At 33.6% G+C, this 22,737-nt stretch overlaps 2 protein-coding genes across 7 annotated transcripts in view; one reads left to right on the plus strand and one right to left on the minus strand.

The window, feature by feature from the left end:
• Positions 1–189: 189 nt before the first annotated feature.
• LOC123711770 (putative thiamine transporter SLC35F3) lies at positions 190–19,547 on the minus strand. 2 transcript variants are annotated; one of them, XM_045664532.1, is made up of 10 exons: positions 19,004–19,547; positions 18,645–18,797; positions 18,070–18,235; positions 17,520–17,698; positions 16,609–16,737; positions 13,593–13,782; positions 13,027–13,116; positions 12,561–12,690; positions 6,636–6,718; positions 190–5,508 (listed from the first exon to the last, which is right to left on the minus strand). In XM_045664532.1, exons 1-10 carry the CDS (start codon positions 19,322–19,324, stop codon positions 5,417–5,419), a joined length of 1,533 nt encoding a protein of 510 aa, XP_045520488.1. In that variant the 5' UTR covers positions 19,325–19,547; the 3' UTR covers positions 190–5,416. The 2 variants fall into 2 exon arrangements, with proteins under 2 accessions (XP_045520488.1, XP_045520489.1); XM_045664533.1 differs by lacking the exon at positions 6,636–6,718.
• A 1,675-nt stretch (positions 19,548–21,222) lies between these two features.
• The window catches only part of LOC123711967 (ankyrin repeat domain-containing protein 17), a 37,030-nt gene continuing 35,515 nt past the window's right edge, over positions 21,223–22,737 (plus strand). For 3 of the 5 annotated variants that reach the window (XM_045664848.1, XM_045664851.1, XM_045664850.1), the window contains exons 1-2: positions 21,223–21,557; positions 22,259–22,300. In XM_045664848.1, the coding sequence (XP_045520804.1) occupies positions 21,369–21,557; positions 22,259–22,300 (231 nt within the window). In that variant the 5' untranslated portion in view covers positions 21,223–21,368. Of the gene's footprint in view, positions 21,558–21,820; positions 22,031–22,258; positions 22,301–22,737 lie in introns of those variants that run through there. The other 2 variants (XM_045664849.1, XM_045664852.1) reach the window with 2 other exon arrangements.

The raw sequence follows: 22,737 nt of genomic DNA on the forward strand, positions 1-22,737 counted from the left end.
GATAATAAATATGGAGCCTACCAGATCAGTTTTCAAATCATTTCGAATTACTTATGAAGTCATTTATTCCAATAAAAAAAGGATTATTCTACATAGTATCTAAATATTTCAAGCAACGACGAACAATTAGTCCTCCGAGCCGGACCAAGCGTACACTACAGGATAATAGGAAATAAAAGACGGTTTACAAAAGTCATTTATTGAACAACGAATTACATCTACATTAACAAATGAATCACAGGGGCAAAGGTGTTATCTCGTCCTACACGTTACGTTGTTACTAAATTCGTGTTTAAAATGATTTGGTCTGAGAAGTACATGGCATTTGATGATAATACACAATGAGGTGGAAAGTCCCATTAAAGGCGATGCCAATGTCACGTTTTAAAAACATCTTGAATTTGACTTAAGTTACTTGCCACCTCACGATGTTTGCATAATCGGTTTGAAGACAACACAAAGGAATTCTTTACGACCTAGGAAGTCTAGCTGTCTACCATATAAACAAAATCAAAGATACTAGCTTTACCAGAAGAACCACAGAGAAAATATGTAATCAAAATAATATATAGAGTATAAGTCAACAAATCTAGTCTAGCTAGCACTTGGCTAAACACTAGATACAGAAAACAGGACTAAACATATTATACTATGACAAATACTAGTCTAACACTGACTAGACTAGTGGAATCTCGATAACTCGAACCTCTTTAAGTCGAAAAAAATTGCCTTTCCTATCCACTGAACCCTATATATCAAATTGTTTTTGACTTTGTAACTCGAACAAAATGTTATTTCCCTACGAAGTATTGATGATACATATTTATACTCTAAGACTCCGTAATTCGTAGTTAATGAAATAATATAAAGTCTTACTCGGAATTCCCCGAAATAATAGCAATAAGATCCAAAGTGAATGTTAGGGTTTGGGGCTTCTAATATATTGTTTTTGTCTTGTACACATGCAATGAATGTATACATTCATAAAAAAATATATATACTACAAAACTTAAGTTGAATTGTTATTGAGACTCGACTCTACAAATAGAAAAATACACTTAGAAATTGCGCCTCTGTAAGTCGAACTTTTAGCAGTTAAATCATATGTATCTCGAAGTTCTTGTTAAGTCGATTTTTTGCTGTTCCCTTGACATTTGAGTTAACGAGATTCCACTGTATTATAGATAATTTAGTACATTGTTTGCTCAATAGTGAATTGAACGTGACTGTAAAAACGATATAGGCCCAGATCGCTACACCACTAACTAGTCTAGGCTCTAGTCCGTTCCTTGGCGGCTGTTTCCTTTTATCTATATCATAATATCTCTCATACCAAACTAGGTCACACGGCATTTTACACCATATATTTCTACGAGAAACATACTACTTCTACTCATAAATGACGCTGTAATTGAATTTAGTCCATTCTAATAAATGTCAGTCTTTAAAATTTTTAATTAAACATTCTACAATCACTCAACATAACCAATGTATAAAAAAATGACAATTTTATTTCGTTTTCCAACTATTAATAAACCAACAAATGTAAACTGGTTATTCTAATATTTTTATATCTCAACGTTTAGTTTGAATAAACATTAGTCTTGATTATAACTTGATTACTAAAACAGCAAAATAACTACTTTAATTTCTGTATCTGCTCTCGCTACACGTTACCACTAGTAGGTAGTACGTCTAGAAGTCTAGACTAATGACGATTTAATAACTACCTAAATACTACTGAATATTTGAGATACATATGTTTATACATATCTACAAGAGAGATCTTGTATGTCCAAATTGTTTAAATATTCGTCGAAAATAAATTTCAGTAGTTTTTATAATATATCATTGGGACGATATATTAAAATACTAATAATTTTTAAAAGCCAATAAAAAGCTATTCAAAGCATCTTTAAGAAGCCAGAAAGACGAAGAACAGTGAGAAAGATTGATAATAGTATAAATTAAACAAGCATGTTAATATAATTATGTGCACGATGTCAAACTTATTCAGCACATCTTTCAAGCAAAGGAAAGAAGTAGAATACTTGAAAGTTATAATGCTCTCACTCGAAAATATATCATAAAAGGCTCTGATATAAAAGAGTTTAGACTCAAATACGGAAAAGTATGACTAATCTAAACCAAAAGAATAAATTTAGAAATCTGGTGCATTATTATGAAATAAGTGAGCAACTACGGCAAATTATCTAGCACTAACGACATTCGAATGCCCAAAGAAACTCCATCGAAAGAGGATGTTAAATGATAGTCGACATTAATTGTCAATTATATCGTCAAAATTAAAGAAAAACCATCATAAATTTGTCTAACGTTTGCGGATTTGGACATAAGAATATGAAAATTCTAAATAAATGAGAAATAAAGTCGGTATTGTCATATTATACTTAAAAATGACTAAATATAAGCTTAGCTTTATAGCAGGACTGTTTTGGACAGGAATATCGTTATTTTTAAATTGCTTTTTTTTCGTAGACAACAATTTAACCTATAAGAAATGTCCCTATTTAACTTGGCCAACGATCTCAAAAAGCATCGTGCCGTTAACACTGGCATTTATTGCATGAGAAACCTAAAACTGCGCAATAAAGTACTGCTATAAAGTTTAAGTAGTCCCCCACTAGCCTAGGAAACAAACAAAAGCCGATAAAACTGTAACCAAAAACTCTCTAAATTTTGATTAGCGTTTTAGTGCTCGACCATACTAATTAGCACTACCTCGGGATTGTGTTATTTGAGAAGTGTAAATAAAACTATGTTAACGAACCTAGTCATATATTAAAAACAAATACATAAGAAAAAAAATGTTAAACATAAAATTGACTAGATGTCGACTAGACAAACAAGTAACTTAAACATGAACCGTGTGTACAATTTAGAGTATATTTTGAGTAGGCATTCTTCGATGATCTTTTCCTACTTATGTAACTATATATTTTTGAGGTTCACCATTAAAATAATGCTGATGAACAAGCAAAAATGTCTATGGCCAAATGAAAAACGCCAATCAAAGAAAACTAAGCTGTAAAATATATTAACAATTATTGAAAAAGTTTTACGAATTAAAATGCATGTAATTTTACAAAAAAAATATATCTCCATTAGCGATAATCATTACGTGGAAATTTTTCAAATAACATGATTTTAATTCGATTAGTGTACTGTTTTTAATAAAATATTTTGCATTAATAACACTTAACAAAAATATATTTTCTATTTTTGCCCTAGATATTGGCTGTCTCATTTATCTAAAGGGATATAATCTAAAACAATATCTGTTATCAAGGGCAACAAATCGTTTACCAGCCTTGAAGAGTGCTTCGACTTGTGTATTCAGATTTATAAATTAAAGTGATTTATTATCTATATTACGTATTTGGAATATATTGAGTTTTGCACAACTATACATGCAACCTATTTATAAATGAAGTTCTGACTAGAATTTAAATTCGTATCGCCTAACGGAAGCCAATCACTACTCAATTTATAAAAGTATGGAAATTTTCGTTAAGTAATTTTCAATATCATTTACAGTACTTGCAATGCGTACTACTATACTATATTACACCCTATAGTGGACTAATACAACGAATTTATCTGTTTACAATTCCTTGAAGTAAATGTAACTGAACCTGAAATATAATTTATAGAACCAGACGTTATTGCAGAACAGTTTTACAGGTTACGTTACGTCTCTCTTACGATTATAATGAATACCTAACAGTGTTCCTGGTATAGTAAAAATATTTGTTTAACGAAACTTTTCATACATTTCATAAGTTGCCTAACTATACACTAGAGGGCGGGAGTCACAACATCAATTAACCTATATCCTAAAGGTGCTTTAATGTTTAATAACTTTCTAACGTAATTTTCAAACAAAATATTAGATTTTGGATCAAATAATGTAATTTCATACAATTACAATTATGTATTTATCGGTCGTTATAGACGGAGTTCCTTGGCAACGTTGGCAGATAAATTAAATAAATTGACCCGTCCTTTGTGCCGAGTGTGAACACAACATATTAAACGAAGATTTCCATTGCTTAGTAACTTTTAAAATGACATTTTACGTAAATGTATCTCGCATATTATTTTCGAGTTTCTAATTTAATAAAAAACCATTCCATAACTGTTGACGTTCAAATTATGTCGTTTTTCATTCATATCTGAGTGCATATCAGTCAGTAACTACTAGCAGATACGTAGACGGTATCAAACGTACGAATGGAAATAATTGTCTATATAATTCAACGATACATTCACCCAATCTATATCGACCTTTAATGTTAAAATGAGATTCCATAATATCAAATTCGATGCCAAAACATAATTTACATAGTTCTCTAAAAATAATATCCACATGTATTATTTTTAGAAATAATACGTGTGGGTAGTATACTTACTACTACCCAAATACTTCACATAATTTAATGTGCGATTCTGTAAGACATGCACCAGTGTCTAATTTCTCTATATTTCATTTCTAGTATATTCTCTTGACCTAAGAAATATCAACGAGAATTCCTAATACTATTTGGGTGTCAAAGATTCACATGTAAGGACGAATGTTCGCTATTTGTGTAAGAATTTTTAATGGTTTACCATTCCTATTCTGCCAGAATAGTCAGTAATGGTTGATGACATTCTTATATCCGTTAATATAAATTGCGGCATTTTGCGCTAGAGAGAACAGTTTACAACGACCATTAGCTAACAGAACTTCGCATTTTCTATGACGACAACTTTTACACAACCTTTAACAATTGCATTTCCGTCATTTGATTCAAAAATAATATAATTTTATATAGGTTCTTCGCTGTGACTATTCTACATGAATAAATAGTGTTCTGCTAGAAACGAATTATATTCGAGTGTGAGCTAAAATGCGTTCGGAATGACAAGTCTTATGAATAATCCGACTTTTTGCTTGGCAGTTTTGACTAACCAACAGGTTATATTGGTTGTACACTTATTTCTTCTTAAATTATTTAATAATACCCTAAATACTTGTAAGGTTAAGTTTTGACACAAAGGCGCCAAATTTTGACAGTTGATGGTGTGTCATGCTCCGTACTATTACAGACAAATATTAAAAAACCATAGACAAAAAATGCGATACCAGTTTTATGTTACGACAAGAGAGAGATAAAATCATTTAATGATTATAATTTTTCACTGCATTAGGAAGTGTAGTTGAAAAATAAGAAAAAAAATTCAAATCAAACACGCAAATCACGTTTTAGTGTCAAATTATATTAAGAATGTGTTCGCGGTCAGTTGATTCCAAAATCTTCACCTATAAATAGAATAAACAAGTGTACAACCAAAGAGTAAGAGCGTTTTTAATATCGTGTAGGCGGTCACCTGACACGTCCGGACGGCGACCTCAGATGCGAGCGTATATATCCGGTGCGGTAGTCCACAGTGTCTCGGTTTCTACCGGAACCGTCATTCCCGCGTTGACGACGACGGCTCCATCTGTCCATAAAGATTAGCCGTCAGTACCCTTATCTATGGCTAGAGGTGTGATTCTAAACTAAATGTATAAAAAGGACAATCTATTAAATATAAAAGAATATATTTTAATAGAAAGTTGTAGCTTGCAACTTCACCCTTGGACTATAAAAAATTGCGTCTTTGTCTCAATACTTCAACGTTATGTAAAGATATATAGACATAATAATACAGTGTAAATATGTCTATTCATAAACTTAGACATTAACATAATACAATTTTTAAATTGGTAGATGTTGCAATTCTCGTTTACGCGGTAAAGCACGCGAAACGTCGGAAAAAAATAATTTTAAACTTATGTAAATAATTATAATTTTATAATAATACATATAGCATTAATCCGGATAAAAAAGTGTTTTCTTTCAATGTGTAAAAGCTATGTTAACAAGACAATACTAAAAGCAAAGACGCAAAATTTTATTGCTTACAATTCACAGATTATATCTAACTAACGTTTTGTTAACATTTATTTAAAATTTAGTTAATCTGTTAGTTGAACTTATATAGCAGAAATATAGTTTCGAAGAAAGGCAAAGTAAAAATTTAAATTTTGACAGTTCTACTATAGTTGTTTACTTATTAGCAGTCTACCTTATTACAGAATAGTTTTAAAACAGTTTTTATATATTTAAAATCACCCCGTCTAAAGATTAACTAGCGCAAGTTTACAAAATCCACACTCGAACTACGAAAAATGACGTCACCATGTTCTTTTGCGTAATGAGTATGTATTTACAATCACGTATTTCTATTCACCTACGTTGACTAAGTGTATTGCAATCTAAAGGAAAACCTATCCATAAATGGACCACTAAATCTCCCGCTATGGAACTCATGATTTGGTTGGCTTTAGGTAGGTTAGTTTAAGATTACAGACGCACTTTAGAACAATTTTGAAACTTTTTTTCTTTTATTAATCGACCAAAACCCGAAGGATCAAATGATTTTAAACGCATACACATTTTTTAACTGTAAAATATAGGATTTTTGACAGTTAAACATAGATTATTTCTACATAGAGCCATCGAAATCTTTTGTCCATGACATTAGCTAATGGACAGATGTTCACACAACACTACAGGGTGAAGTACCTGTCGACACGTAAACCAAATCAGCCATGTAGTCCATTTTGTCTTGTGGCCGTAGTCTGTCCTTTTTGAATATGTAGTGTTCCCTAACAAACATTTATACAATTTTGATGATATATCAATATATCTAAGTCCAATAAGTGTCTTGTGTTATATTTTATTTCATAAAACGTACAGTTTACGCAAAAAATATTCGTAGAATTTCGAATATATGAACTATAATATCACTAAAAAGTATCTTAGGACGGAAATAACTAATGCGTAACTTTGAAGTCAACCAATTTAGACACAATATATTCCCTATATAAAAACCTTTTACTAAATAAGTTAACTTGATTTAATAAGTAAAAGAGTGGATGCCTTTGAGTTTGGACCAATTTAACGCAACGGAAAGTCAAGCGTAATGACTTCAATCACAATTGCTTTTCGATTTGTATTCAAAAACTTTATCTCAAATTATTTGCTTCCTACTCCGTATCTATACCATAACCGTGCTATGAACGTGAGACAAAATATTATTCTTATGTATATAAAACTGTTTGAAAGTCTAAGTCGTGCACGTTTCCGTGCCTGACACCGTCATAGCATGAAACGACAACTTAAACCACAAGTATATTCACTTTTATGTGTGAGCGAGACCAATGACATTGACTATTGCCTTCTTTTTTTAACAGTTTTGCTATGGTTAGGTTATCTTAGAAAAATTTGTTTATAGCATAACCCACCAGATCATTAAGTCAAAACTATATACAGGGTGTCCCAAAATTCGACGTCAAGTCGATATTTTCTCATAGGTAATGCCACACCAGTTATAAGAAAAAAAAAATTCATGTATTTTTTATGAATATTTTTTTGTTATTCCAGAAAATGCACACCATGTGACAGTTTTTTCATTCCTGTTGTTACAAATATTTACTTTTTGCCAATTTTTTTTCTCTTACGTCATCCCGAATAGTGTTTTATGTAACCTATGATCCTAAACTCTGTGCTGATCACTCCAACTTTTAGGAAAATGTCATTTTATACCGTACCAAGTTTTCAAAATTAATTTTCGCACTACTTCAACTGATCGTCCTGAAAAAAAAGTATTACTCCAGTTTGGCAAGTAGCTTTAAAAGTTAGCGCATTTAATAAGGATTCTACAGTGGTATAACACTGAGTCCATTATTTCTTAGATCGGCCATAAGAATTTTTTTTTGTTAAACAAAGTCTGTTTTTAACAATCTCTTTGAAATTACAACAAATGATTCTAGCGCACCTAAAACGTTCTCATGACCACAGCGTGGTTTAAATAAGATGGAGAGAGACATTCCATAAAATGTGAGCGAGACAGATAGTGACGCTTATGACATAATAATAATAATAAGCCTTTATTCCACATCTTTGACATACATTTGATTGAAATAAAAAGAAAAATTATAGTTTTACTAAGATGCGGCCCCTGTCCGGGAGAAGGCCTCCTCCAACTTTTTCCACCCTACTTTATTTTTCGCCATCGTCATCCAATCCCTGCCAGCTACCCTCTCGATCCCGTCGGCCCATCGCTCCATTGGTCTTCCTTTCTTTCTGTTTCCTTTCGGACCCGTCCATTCTGTTACTGTTCTAGACCATCTGTCGTCTGTACAACGGGCTACGTGGCCTGCCCATCTCCATTTAAGTTTAAGGGCATATTGCTCAGCATCAATAATATTGGTTTTTCTGCGAATATTTTCACTTCTATGTTTGTCGCGTAATTTTATTCCGAGAATACTGCTTTCTATCGCACGTTGGCACGAACGTATTTTGACTTTTGTTTTGTTTTTGAAAATCCAAGTTTGTGCTCCATATGTAAGGCAGGGCAACAGGCAAGAATCCACTACCTTTTTCTTTAACTTAATTGGGAGCTTAGCTTTGAGGATTTTTTTTAAGCTCCAAAACTACTTCCAAGTTGTGGTGACGCGGCGCTCCAGTTCGTTGTCATGTCTTTGTTTCTTAAATGAAACTTGTTTACCAAGATAAGTATAGCTGTCTACATACTCGATGTCTGTTCCGTTAAGCATAATCGGGTAAATGTTGTTATTTGTTGCAACATTTTTTTTTTCGAAGTATTTATTTGTAGTCCTATTTTTTTGCTGGCAGTATTTAGGTCTTCTATCATTTCTTGTAATTGATTTGGCGTTCCTGAAAACAAAACTATATCGTCTGCAAAACGTAGGTTGCTCAAATATCTCGAGTCTATTTGTATTCCTTTCCTTTCCCATTGCAGTTCTTTCATAATATTTTGAAGGACGGCTATGAATATCTTGGGTGATAAGGGATCTCCTTGTTTTACTCCTCTTCTGATACGAAATTTTGGTCCAATCTGTCTAATTTTACTTTACTGGTACTCTTCTTATATATGTCTTTAATAATGTTGATGTATATGGCTGGTATGCCTTGATATGAAAGCGCCTGCCAAATACTTTCATGTGAGATACAGTCAAATGCTTTAGTATAATCGATGAATGCTAGATATAGGGGCTGGTTAAATTCTTGATGCTTTTCTACTATAAGATCTACCGTGTGTATATGATCAGTCGTTGAATATCCTGCCCGAAATCCAGCTTGCTCTATAGGTTGGTGCTTTTCTATAAATATAGCAATTCTTTTTTCTAGACATATTGCGAACAGTTTGTACAAATTTGGTAGAAGACTGATAGGGCGGTAATTGCCAATGTCGGAAGGGTCACCTTCTTTATACAACAGAACTATATGGGATTCACCCCAAATTTTGGGAATTTCTTGCTTTTCCAATATCTTGTTGAATAATATGGTTATCAAGCTTATAAGGATATTTTTTTCCAATTATTAAGGCTTCATTTGGGATACTGTCCGGACCTGGACTTCTGTCATTCTTCAGCTTATTTATATTGGTTAGAATTTCATTGGAATCGAAGGGTGACACTGGTGCAGTTTGTTGTAAGTCATGTTTCAAGTAGCCTTGCGCTCCATCCAGATTGTCCTGATAGAGATCACGATAAAAGTCTGATGCTATATTTATTATGTCATTTCGCGATTTAAGTTTGTCTGAGTATCTCTGGTATTTTAAAGTATGAATCCATTTTGTTTCCTTGCTAAGTTCCTTGAAGGCTTTCTTTTGACTCCCGGTATTAATTAAGTTCCTTTCGATTATATCCGTTCTGTATTTTTTATAGTCGTATTTTATCATTTTATTTGTAAGCTTATATAAAGCGGTCAGTTCTGTCTTTTCTTCTTTGGTCTTGGATGGTTTTGATTGCAGTGTATAACGTTTTTTAATTTGTTGTTTTGTTTCATCCGAAATAATTTCTGGTTTTGTTTTCTTTATAGTCACGGCTGCCAAACTTTGTTTTATAGCCGTTTCAATCTTTACGTAGAATGAGTCTATGTTATCTTGGTGTTTCCATTCGATTTGTTGGATTTTTAGTTTTAAAGCTGTGAGGTATTCCTGCTGATTTGCGTCAAGCGTAAAATCTGTTCTAGGTGTTTTGAAACAAGCTCGACTTTTTTTGGCTTTACTCAGTAGGAGAGTGCCTCTCAATAATCTGTGGTCGCTTTGGAAGATTTTATTATTTATGATTTCCAAGTTTGAGAAGCACTTAGGGACGTTGCTCAGAATATAATCTATTTGATTTTTATGTCGTTGGCCTGGGGCCATCCAAGTCCATAGGTTCTTAGTTTTCTTTTTAAATATTGTGTTTATGATGGTGTATCTATTTGCTTGCGCATATTGCAGCAGTAGGTCGCCTCTGGAATTTCTGGTTCCATAGCAATAGGGACCCATGATTGAGGGCTCGATATTTTGTCTCTGACCAATTTTTGAGTTAAAATCTCCCATAACGATAATTTTTCCATGATCTAGTTTTTGTGCTGCTTCGATATTCTCATAAAAGGTATTGACGTCCTCGTCCGGTGCGTCATATGTAGGGGCATAGACTTGTGCAATTGATATATATAATGAATCAAATTTCAGAATTAAGAGACAGACTCGTTCTGCTATCCCTATATAATTATGAATATTTCTTTTATGTAACTTTTTGATTAGAAACCCTACGCCGAAATGACCCTTTGTCTTTCCTGTGTAGCATAGGATATGATCTTCGTCTTCTATTATCTCCTGTCTTTTCCTTCTGGTTTCAGATAGCCCAATAATGTCATGTTTAATATTGGATAATGAGTGCTTTAATAGTATCAGGCGTTGGGGTGAAAGTAATGATTTTACGTTGTATGTGCATATGTATAGTTTTTGGCAAGTTGAAGGGTTGTAGTCTTTTTCTCCCGCGGTGACTAGCCGTGTAGGGAGAGGTGGAGGGGCGCTTGTAATTGTTATTCTGTGATTTTTAGAGATGTTGTAGCTTCTTCTAGAGCGGGACGTTTTGAATTTGTTGTTTTTGTCAAGTAGTTATCATTGTGGTTGTTTTTATTTAATTTTTTCGCTGCTTTTCTAATTTTATTTGTGTCGCGGTCGCTGTCGGTGTCGCTTATGACATACGGACGCAAATAAGTAAAATAGACAGTTTCTTTTTTATGATTAGATTTATTACTTTTTTATAAAAGGTGTTCAAATTGCCGTTTATTATTATCAATTATTCATTTTTTTGTAGTATTCGGTGAGCTATACTTTTGGGCACACCTGTGCTGGCCTCAATTCCACGTACCGAACAACTTGGGTCCTCATCAACTGCTTGAAGGACAACTGCCTCGTAGGGTAGTGAAATTCCACCTTCACCGTGCACTTGGTTTGGCAGTCGGCCCTCAGAGAACAGTAGACGGTGCACATTGGTAAAAATCTGTGATCCGGATAGCGATCTGCATTAGGGTATCTCTCGCGATACCGTCTAGCGGCTTCACTGGCATTACATAAATATTCCCCATAAATGAGGTGCATGTTAGCATATTCCTGTGTAGTGTACGTAGCCATGGTATGGTACAAATACACAATAACACGTAAGTCCAGGGAAAAGTAAAGGTCGTCGTAGATCACAAATGTAAAATCCAAATCACAAGCAAACAAGTCGGTAAACGAAGCCAAAGTAGTTAGAACACAAAATAACACCAGCGAATACGAAAAGATGCGTAGTAAACGAAGGAGCGTTGCGTACTGACCTGTAGTGCGTGTGTCAATAGCAATAAGTAGCGTCACTATCTGTCTCGCTCACACTTTACGCCATCTTATTTAAACCACGCTGTGGTTATTAGGAACGCTTTGGGTACACTAGAAGTGTTTTTTGTAATTCCAGAGAAATTTTTAAAAACAGACTTTGTTAACAAAAATTTTTTTTATGGCCGATCTCCAAATCGATCATTATTTCTTATGAAGTAAGTGTTATACCACGTTAGAATCCTTATTAAATGCGCGAACTTAAAGCTGCTTGCCAAACTGGAGTAGTACATTTTTTTTCAGGACGATCAGTTGAACTAGTGCGAAAAATTAATTTTGAAAACTTGGTACGGTATAAAATGACATTTTCCTACAATTTGGAGTGATCGGCACAGGGTTTAGGATCATAGGTTACATAAAGCACTATTCGGGATGACGTAAGAGAAAAAAAATTGGCAAAAAGTAAATATTTGTAACAACAGGAATGAAAAAACTGTCACATGGTGTGCATTTTCTGGAATAACAAAAAAATATCCATAAAAAATACATGACTTAATTTTTCTGATAACTGGTGTGGCATTACCTATGAGAAAATTTCGACTTGACGTCGACTTTTGGGACACCCTGTATAATGTTAATGTTAACAATAAAAAAGTAACAAAACTTTGTCTTCCATTTATACCGACCAAGTTTTCGTTGACTCTCTTAAAACATCCCATACTCATAATACGAAAATGGATATATTCTATAAAGGGTCGAGCTGGACCCGCACTTGCCTGAGTGCGTTCGGGATTTCGAGCGAAAGCTATGGAACTAGCAAAGTGCCAAACCTGAGCAACCTCATGATGTAGTCGGGCCAGTTATCGGGCAACATCACCAAGGAGAAGCCCACTGTTATCAGTATTATTCCCGATAGCTTCATGCCTTCGAAGCACACGCCGTAAAGCACCACGTCCAGAGCTGGAATTTTGAATTATAATTTAAGCCTCAATCGGTTATGTGAATATATAACCAATAAATGCTTCAACTCAGGCGCAGACGAATGAAGTAAAATTTTATATATCAGGAAATCAATTAAAGTATATTTTACTACCCTATTTTACTACTACTATTTTACTATTTTACCCACAAGGAAATCGTATTTTGTGGTAAAATTTTTTGTACCTATTCTAAAAAAATCGGTATATTTAAATAATTTTACTTAATTGCATAATAAAAAATATTTCGTTTACTATTATTTGAGCTCGTATAATTCAAAATTAGTTTTGTTAAAAAGCGATTATCATCTAAACTAACCAGCTGATACAGGTACGGCAGTGATGAGTGCGATCGAGACGAATATATTATACGTCACCAAGTTGCCGAATTGGAATCCCATGTGGAATACTGAAAGTAGAAATGATAGATGGTTGAGCATAACATAGGGTAACGATAATCCGCAAGTCAAAATAATTTTTTGGCGTACAAATGTGTCAGATTTAGCTTTAAGTTTAGTTTCTGAAACATTCTTGTTTAAATTTTGTACGACTCTTTCTCAACTATTATTGTATGTATTAATTTCAAAAATACAAAAATATATCAGTTTTATTCTTTCTCGTTTAAATGTAAACACTTTTTGTGTTGTAGAGCCAACGGAGTGAGATGTCTTTTAAACTTTAACTTGAAATAAGAATAATTGTCATTTTTAGTTACATAAAAAGTTTTTATATTTAAATTAGTTTAAGGTACTTTTAATCTATGCATCCTTTATATCAATCATACATTAATGTGATTCGTTATTTGCGTTTTCATACATGATAAGTTAATTTTAGTTGCCAATATTAATAAAGTACGATAAGAATGATCCAAAAACAAATGTTTACCTAGTAAGGCAACGCTGGCTATCAGCAAGTGCATCCAGGGCATCCGATGGGCTGGGAGAAGCTCTGTGCCTGTGAGATAAAGGGCCAGGCACACCGGCCACAGTAATGTGGCATTCACAATACCCAGGATCGAAAAGAACAACGCTCGCTGACCTGTGTTCACCTCACCCATCACTTTTCTGAACAGCACCTATATACAAGAATAATTACGCTTTAATTTTATTGGATCCCGGCAACCGTGATCAGTAAAGCTTGAAAAATTATATACCTTCATCATGAATCATTCTAGATATTACTGAGTGCAGTATCTTTTGAGTTCATCGCAAATAATACCAAATTGGCAAGTTTGAAAATTTCCTAGGAAATTTATTAAGTTTCGTAGGTTTCTAAATGAGAGATAATTTGTTTTATTTTACGCCCACATTTCGCAAATTTATCAATCTGCGACGTCTCGTGGTAAGTTTATAGTCCAACGTATATCCATTCGTAAGATTCTAAACGGTTAGGTTAGGTAAGGTTAGGATAGTGACTTATTCAACCAATCAGACCGCAACGGCCGTTTGGTTATCGCTTACTTATTATTTTACGCATGAGTTCGGTAAGTTTATCAATTTACTAAAAAAACCATAAACTTGCCGATCTTGTTATGTTCCGGTGATATTTATATATATTTATATTTCGCTGACTTTGTTGGCATCAAGCTTTACAGCTTTTGTCTAGAAGTCAATCATATCTCTTGCCGTTAAGGCGGCGGTACGAAAAATGTTTCCGTTCGAAACTTTTTTCTCCGACTTTGCAAAATCGACCACCACGAAAAATTATTTAAATATTTTGGGCTAATATATAGGTAACAAATAACATGCCTTTCTATTGGTAAAAGGATTTTCAATCGCAAACATTACCTTTTTTTAATACTAGTATAGATTCAATTTTATCCACTTCATTCGATATATTATTGTCGATCAGTTGTATTAGTATTGTCAGAATCTTGCCTTTCTTACATCGACTGTGATTGTTTTTTTACCTATTAGAAGGAAGGCGCTTAAACAGGTAAGATAAGCATCGAAACGTATACTGATGCCCTCGACTTCGTTTGCATGGACAACAGAACATTTAGCAGGACCTTGTTATCAAACTATATTATTAAGGCTTCAAATGCGTTATCGAAGGTGCAAGACGAAGACTGGCTGCGAGTGATAAATAATTACACTCAGCGTGGAAAGCGGCCAAAATTACTAGCAGTGCCGCGTACCCCCATTTGCGTATTACACACCCTCAATACTTTTGCATCTGAGATGGAATTATTCCATTGCAACCTGTCTGACAAGGATAGCATTGTTTATCATTTGTTATAAAAACGTTTAGGTTTTATATTTTCTTGTGTTTATTTCACGGACCGTGTGTAATATTAAGTTTTAAAAAATCAATGTCGTATGTACAACCTTTTTACACCGTCGACTTTTTGGGTCTAAAGCAACCCGCTGTCCTCACGATGTTTTCCTTCACAGTTTGAGCGAATGTTAAATGCGCACATAGAAAGTCAGTCCATTGATGCACAACCGGGGATCGAACCTACGACCTCAGGGATGAGAGTCGTACGCTAATCCAACACGGCTCTAATAATGTAATATTAAGTACTTAGTATAATTATTGTATTAACAAGTTTTTCCTATTGTATTAGTATATATTTAATTCATAACAACAATTTGATAATAAAATATTAATATTAGAAAGATATCGAGCGTTCAAAGGTCGTTATTGTTTATAATTTGTTGTTGATTTTTGTATGATTGTTCTTACATTCCTTAAATTAAAATTTAATAACAGGGCAACGAGTTAATCGGGTCACCGAACGTGGTATTTGTAGGTCACTAATCGCGATATGACATGCGATAATGCTGCAATGTGAAGCCGATAATAATTATGGTTTTTATTCTCACACCATGCCGAATTTTATTCGATGTATTTATAGAAGAAATCAATTCACATGTACTAACTACTAAAATAGTCTGGTCCATTGACTAGTTGAGCAAACATTATTGTATTTTTTATAAATAATAAATATGTGGCGCTACAAGTTTTTTAGGTCTGGGCCTCAGATCTGTTTCATATCAATCTAATAGGCAAGTAGGATGCTCCTGTGCCGCCACCCACGCGGTCTAAGACAAGCCGGTATCCTCACGATGTTTTCCTTTACCGTTCGAGCGAATGTTAAATGCGCACATGAAACGTCTATTGGTGAACAGCCGGGGATCGAATCTACGGCCTCTGGTATGATAGTCGCACGCTGAACCTGTTAGGCCAACACTGCTCTAGAGTTTTGATAAGTTTACATTATTATTATTATAGACATATCAGATAAGATGAATGTTAAGCGAGAATAATCACGGCGAAGACTTACGATACATCGATATGATTCTTAGGTTAATATATTGTGTCATTGAGAAACACGATATCTGATCTTTCATCAGAGGACGGTAAGTGAGTATGAACTACTACTAATTTGTAGCGACATCTACAATCTACGGCTACAATCACTGCGATGGCGACATATCCTGAAACGCGATATCGAAGGGCGCTCCCTTTAGGTCGGAGGAAGAGCAGTACTTTCGTTCCTCCACAGACCCTAGACTATGTTATGTGCATAGTCTTGCATTTTTGGTTTTAAAAATTAATGTAATTGGTAGCACTTAATTCATCAATGCAAGTTATAACAAAATTAAAATATTGATTGACCTTGCCTGTTTCACAATTGTACGTATCACAGGTTCCACGATTGCGTGATTGGAATATTTGGTCAATTACCAAATAATACACGCAATACAGTTTTCAAATTATTTTCTTATTATATTTGGTACTAACGCCTTAACAGTTCGCTCCAACGAAGTAATACATTGTAACTTTTCCAGGATAAATGATATTATACTTAAGCTAGTATGTATAATAAATAAAAGTGTATAAGAGACGTACAAAAAATTATCGATTCTATTATTTTCACGGAATTGCTGTTTGTTACCTTGAATATAGCGAAACCTGCAGCTGCGCAGGCGGCTAGTACGACTCCGCCCAGCGTAGAGTTTCCTGTGATACCGTCCATGTAGGCCAGTAGGGCGATGCCTGTATCACAGAGGATCGCAGCTACGATCTGTCAAATATAATACAATAAAATATGCAATTTTATGTTGAAATTCAAATTTTGACACTTCACAAGTTTAAATATTGAAATTTGTCTGTTACATGCAATAAAATAATCATGATTTGTAACGATTTGTTAACAATTCTCTCACAAACTCGGTTTATGAAAATTTAGGACTTACTTCCTTTAAAATAATAATAATTTCTTTATTACAGATTATATCCATATTGAGTTTTAGTTAGAGTTAGTAACAATTCAGTCTTTAATTTAGTTTAGTGTTAGAATTTGTAAGTAAATAAAACAAAAATACTCCTATAGTGGGGCATGGACAGCATACCAACGTTTTAAGATATGCGTACCTATTCTTAATAATCAAATTAGTAATAAACATTCAGGATTCGCACTATGCGTAACACTATGCATCAAGGATGCCACCCTTTAAACAGAATAACTTGACTTCAGGTGACCTATGTGCAAATGTCAGGGCTAGCTAGGCTATATTACCCCTTTTGGCTAACGCTCTTCTTTCTCGATCAGCGCATTCAGACATGGTCTGCTGCACACCTTTTAAAACCATATCATAAAAAAGATCAGTAAAACACACACATGTTTAATAAACTACTCTGGCAATTTTTGACCACACTATTAAAAACTTCTTTTTTAAATTACAGATATAATAACAATTTATTGGACTTGTTAAGTCCAATAAAAAAAATTACTTTCAAAAAAATGTCTTAAGAGCTTTGTAATTTTTAACAATAAATGTCTGCCAGATATACTCAATATCTCACCCGAACTCCAACAAATTGTTCATGAAGTATGACCCAGGACAGAAGATAGATACAGGAAACATTGGTTGCAAAAAGAGCCACCACATCCGTGGACAACAGAATCTTGAGAGAGTATGTGTACATGTATATTGTAACCACCCATAACAGACAGAACAGACTGCAGCGACTGAGGAAACGGGCTGTAAGTGACAACAGTAAATAATATATGCATTAACACTATCCACACACAAAGTTACAGGCTGGTAGAAATAGAACCTATTGAGCATGAAAAATGAAATTTGTTTATGCAAATATAACAAAAAAAAACACTATTATTGCATTCCAATTGTTTTAATAATTAATCTTAAAAACTTTCAAACTGTCACAAATTTTTTGAGTCACACAGCCCTTAGGTTTAGAATGAGTAAAATAAGTCTTTGTTTATCTCTCTTAAAGAAGTTTATTAATGCTATTTTATTTAATATGAAATTTATTTTATAACACTTATAATTGATAATGATTAAATGGATAGCCCCTTTTTAATATTGTAAAAATATGTGTATAGTCTTACCAAAAGTGAAGCCCTTTTCTTTAAAATCATTAAATGCGTCGCATGCTATAGCATTTGCTGATTTGCACTTGTTGTGTATGAGCATTACAATTAGATATATTGGATAGAATAGTATCAACCAGTTGGTGCAGAACCATGCTGTGAAGAATGGTGCATTATATAAGTGCTGTAACAAATAGTACTTATTAGTTTACACCCACACAAAAGCAGCTTTGAGATATTCTAATATTTCTTTAAAGAATCTTTTTCAAAGTCATATTATATTGTAGGGCATAGTAATTACAAACTTGCACTAATTTAGTGGAGAATCTAATCTATTTTCTATAATCTAGATTCTTAGCACAAAGCTAGTGGTAGTTCTTTCCAATGAACCAATTATTGTATTCAACAGTTACATTGTAAAAAAGCAGGTATTGGTTTATTTGTTTCATTATAATTGTATGTCTTTTAACGACAAAACATTATAAATATAGGCTACTTTTTAATCTTCCTTTTTAGCAACACTACTGAACTACATACGGAATTTAATTCAAAGCAATAATCAATATTTTGAAAACATATCTAATAATACTTACATGTGTGCGAAATCTTGATGTATAATTATTGAACATTGAAAAATCGGCACTATGTATGGGGGAATAGTCTTGTAAATATAGATATTTGATACAATGGGTTACAGTCACCCAGGATGCCACCAGAACAAATGTGACACAGACTCCATAATAGATCTATAACAATACCATTACTTAAAAGTCAATACTAGAACAAAAGATTTTTTTAAATGAGATTTGAAATTCACCTTAACTCTTAAAATCAGTAAATTTCATGTAAATTTTCTAAAATGGTTGTTTATTCTAAGGGCAAAAATCTGGATAAACATGATTTATGGTAATATTAGATAATTTACAAATACTAACTATTCAAGGAGCCTTACCTTTTTAGCGATCTTCGAACAGCAAGAGCGCGGGCAACCTTTATCCCTGACCTGCCTTTCTTCATCCTGACTACTGGCTGCTGATTCACTGAAAGTTTGTTGCAACGAAGGTTGGGTAGTTAGAGGTGGAGCTGATGAAACAGATGTTTGGGGAGTCAAAGGTGCTCGAGGACTCAAAGGTGTTGGGGGCCCATTCGGCCGCTCCCTTTCGACATCAATACTGCGATCAGCCTCTACCACCTCTTCGCTTGTGATAATTACAGACGGCGCACGCACTCTTTTAGGATTGAAGATTGTTGGGACGTCTCCATCCCTTGCCATATTGTTTTAATTTAAAGCATCATGATTATCTCATCCATCTCACATCTAGTGTTCGCATAATTTATTTCAGGTTTTTTTATCTTAAGGAATTTTTTTAAAAACCGTTTCACATCTTCATAAAATCGTTAAATTTGTCTATACTATCATCACTGCAATATCTAATGTTAATGTATGCTTTAACTGCACGCAATAATAACAAGTATTTTTTTCCGAAAGCTTTTCATAATTTCCCATAATTCTTGACTTTGACAATCTTTCAATAAAACTTTTCGGTTTTCGTTACAAATTGAAAATTGACATGGGAAAAGTCAAGTTACAGCCTAAATATAATCTAGAATTAGAGTCAAGACCTAGCAAATACACCGCGCTTTTATATCAATGAAGACATCGAGCCGTAATATTTAAAAAAATATTATTGAGTTTCTAATTGACAAAGAAACATTTATATGTAAATAAGAAGCATGGAAATCACACAAAGTTTTCGGGAAAGTGGGCTGCTAATATTTTTTATAAGAATTAGCAGTCGATGCTATAATGGATAATATAGTCCATTTACGAACAGAGGATAGAGGCCAAATAATCCTTGATTTAAACGATATTATTTCAATGCAAAAGTAATTCTTGTCAAAATTTTACCAATGCAAAACATTCATACTAAATAAATTTAAACAACGATAGACCAAGACAGCGCCTTAAAAAGTGCTCAGTTGTGGAACAACGGACGAAGTTCCAGCCGTACCATCTCGACGAGCTATAATGTAAACTCTGCTGTAGGTAATAATTCTCTGAACAATCACATAATATTCTACGCATTGCATGGGATCAAGTCACTTTCCAAGTGACTTGAGGTCGACGAATCGACTCGCTCTTTGTTGAATACAGTCAAGTGGAAGGAGCTGGTACTGGGAAGCACCCACCCAGAGGTGAATACAGTACTCCATGTACTTTATGGCAAGTTTTAACTTTTCTTTTCAATTTCTATGTTAACACCATATATCTAAATTTAACACAATAAATTTATGATTTCTCAACGGCTTCTTATTTACATTTATTTTAAACATTTAAAATTTACAAAAAAAAAACATTGGGAGTAAGGTCGTGAAAAATAATTATTGTATTATTTTTATTAATTAGTACTCTTTATTTTATTTTTATCGATAAGTGATATGAATACAATACAATACTAGCCCAGGAGAAAATTTCAGTCAATAGTAAAATTACACTCCACAGACGTTGTTGTTTTCAACGTTCTCATTTGCTATTTTAGCACGATTATTAATTTTTAGCTAAGAATGGCCAAGAACTAAACTTCTTAGGTTGTATAATAACCGTTGTAACAAAATGAAAACACGTGGTAACTTAGTATGGATCGAATGTGTTTTAGTCTGTCTTTTAGATTCTTATAATCTACTCCATATATCTGTATTTTCCATATAACCTATATTTTGACAGGCATTTTTGTAAATAGATGGCGACACAAGCTTGACAAATAGTGCAAAATAGATTCACCAGAGGGAGATAATTAGTTAGCCTACTTGAAGCATCCGGGAACTTCGCCATAGCAATGTTGCCAAAATAAATATTTTTACTAGTTAAAAGGCAGTTTATTCTGATTCTTTCTAAAAATTGTATTCGAGTTAATACCAAAACAGGAAACATGGAATAACATATATGTCTTTTACATATACATGATTAATACATAAATTAACACTAGAGCGCTTGAGTCCTTCTATGTAAAACCCATTCGAAAATTATAAGGTTCCAAATAATTATTGCCTATAATTATCTCAAAGGCACACTTTGTACCGATAATGCCCTTGGATTTAAATAGGACTAAATTTTTTTTGGTTCCTGTGATCTAACCGGCACACCGAAGACTCATAATGGCAACACCGCGCCATAGTGTAAGTGTAGAAGACATGGCGGGTATCAGCCTAGCTAAATGATGAAATAATTTTTGTTTGCTAATATAAGAACGTGTTAATTTCATTAAACAAGTGTTGATATTAAAAGACTAATTTAGTTTAATTGGATTAGGATAAAAATGCAGAATGTCGGACAGTCTGAAAATCGAAATATCGATAAGGTGAATGTGCAACTTGATGTGGTAAAATCGTCCACTCCTCAAAGTTCGGCTTCGAGTCCAGCTAAATCAGAAACCGAAACATATTCGGGAGCACCTGCCAAATACATGACGGACTCTTCGGAAAGCGAAGATGACTCCGTATCCGAGGTAAAAACGTGTTTTGTTTTCGCAGAGGCGGTGGCAGTGAGGGATTGTGATTATCTGTACCGCTAAATGCTGAAAGGGACATCTTGTACATGACTATACTTTCAATTTTTCGTTAAAATTCTTATAAGTCATGCTTAAATATCTTGAAATAGGATGTAGCGAAATAAAACCAAAAAAATTACGCTCTCGATACGGTCTTAGGTGCTTGCCAAATATTCCGTAAAACGTCAGATAGTCGGATACATACGTTCCACTGAGTAGTGCATGAATTTATTTATGCCAGACACTCTTGAATCACATTAAATTAGTTGTTTATATTTTTAATACACAAGCTAGACTGGTGGTAGAATTTTAATTGTCTATTTGTGTTAAGACAAGAGGTTGACCTAAGTGGCCATGTTACTTGAATCACATGCATCAACTCCGTGTGAACTGCGGAAAAGTGTATTCTTCAAAATTATTAAGATGTGATTGTGTGTATTATATAATAATATTGCGAATTTGTTGTTAATAGTGATGGAGAATGTTGTGCTTTCTGACGTTACGCATACACAATTCCGATTTGTCGTCAAGTAGAATTCGCGCAAAAATGTTGTTTGGTGGTGAATTACAAGGACCATTAGTAGAAATGATTAGTGTTAAGATAGTTAATAAGTACCCCATTGCTATTATATTTGATATTTTTCTCATTGGTGTTATAGATCTTGTTGGCTTGTTTGTGCCTTAGCAGGCCAGACCTGTTGGTAAGTCTTCCACTTCATTGGATGCAGTAAGCTTCCAAATCCAATTGCTGTTGCAGTCTTGAGTGGTTCTTTCAGTTAACAATGAGTTTTGTGTGTGCAGTGGGCAGTTCTGATCACCATAAATGTACTTTAATATTTTGAATGGTCCTTGTGATTCTAACATGCAATGTTTGTATCAAATAGTAACACCAATATAACCCTTAAACATAACCTATACAAGTGTTATAATACCTTAACCTAAATTGTCTATCATACATCTGCTGACTAAACAAACAAGTAATTGATTGAAATTGCAGCTTTTTAGTGTTTTCCCTAATAATATAAACAAAGAAATATTATGTTTGTCATCACTGACCTGCTTGGTGAAAATATTTGCATAATTCAAGTTCATTGATAACATGTTGTTAATGTTTGCTTCTGTGTTTTATATTTTATCC

Source organism: Pieris brassicae, chromosome 7 (assembly GCF_905147105.1).
Source record: "Pieris brassicae chromosome 7, ilPieBrab1.1, whole genome shotgun sequence".
Classification (NCBI taxonomy): domain Eukaryota; kingdom Metazoa; phylum Arthropoda; class Insecta; order Lepidoptera; family Pieridae; genus Pieris; species Pieris brassicae.

Excerpts from the sequence above, each read along its gene's own strand:
- LOC123711770 (XM_045664532.1), bottom strand. The coding sequence starts at position 19,324 with ATGGCAAGGGATGGAGACGTCCCAACAATCTTCAATCCTAAAAGAGTG. Across the intron at positions 13,783-16,608 it reads CAGGTTTCGCTATATTCAAG|GTGCTGTTCAGAAAAGTGAT; the intron begins GTAACAAACAGC and ends TCTTGTATATAG. Across the intron at positions 13,117-13,592 it reads AGCCAGCGTTGCCTTACTAG|TATTCCACATGGGATTCCAA; the intron begins GTAAACATTTGT and ends TTCTACTTTCAG.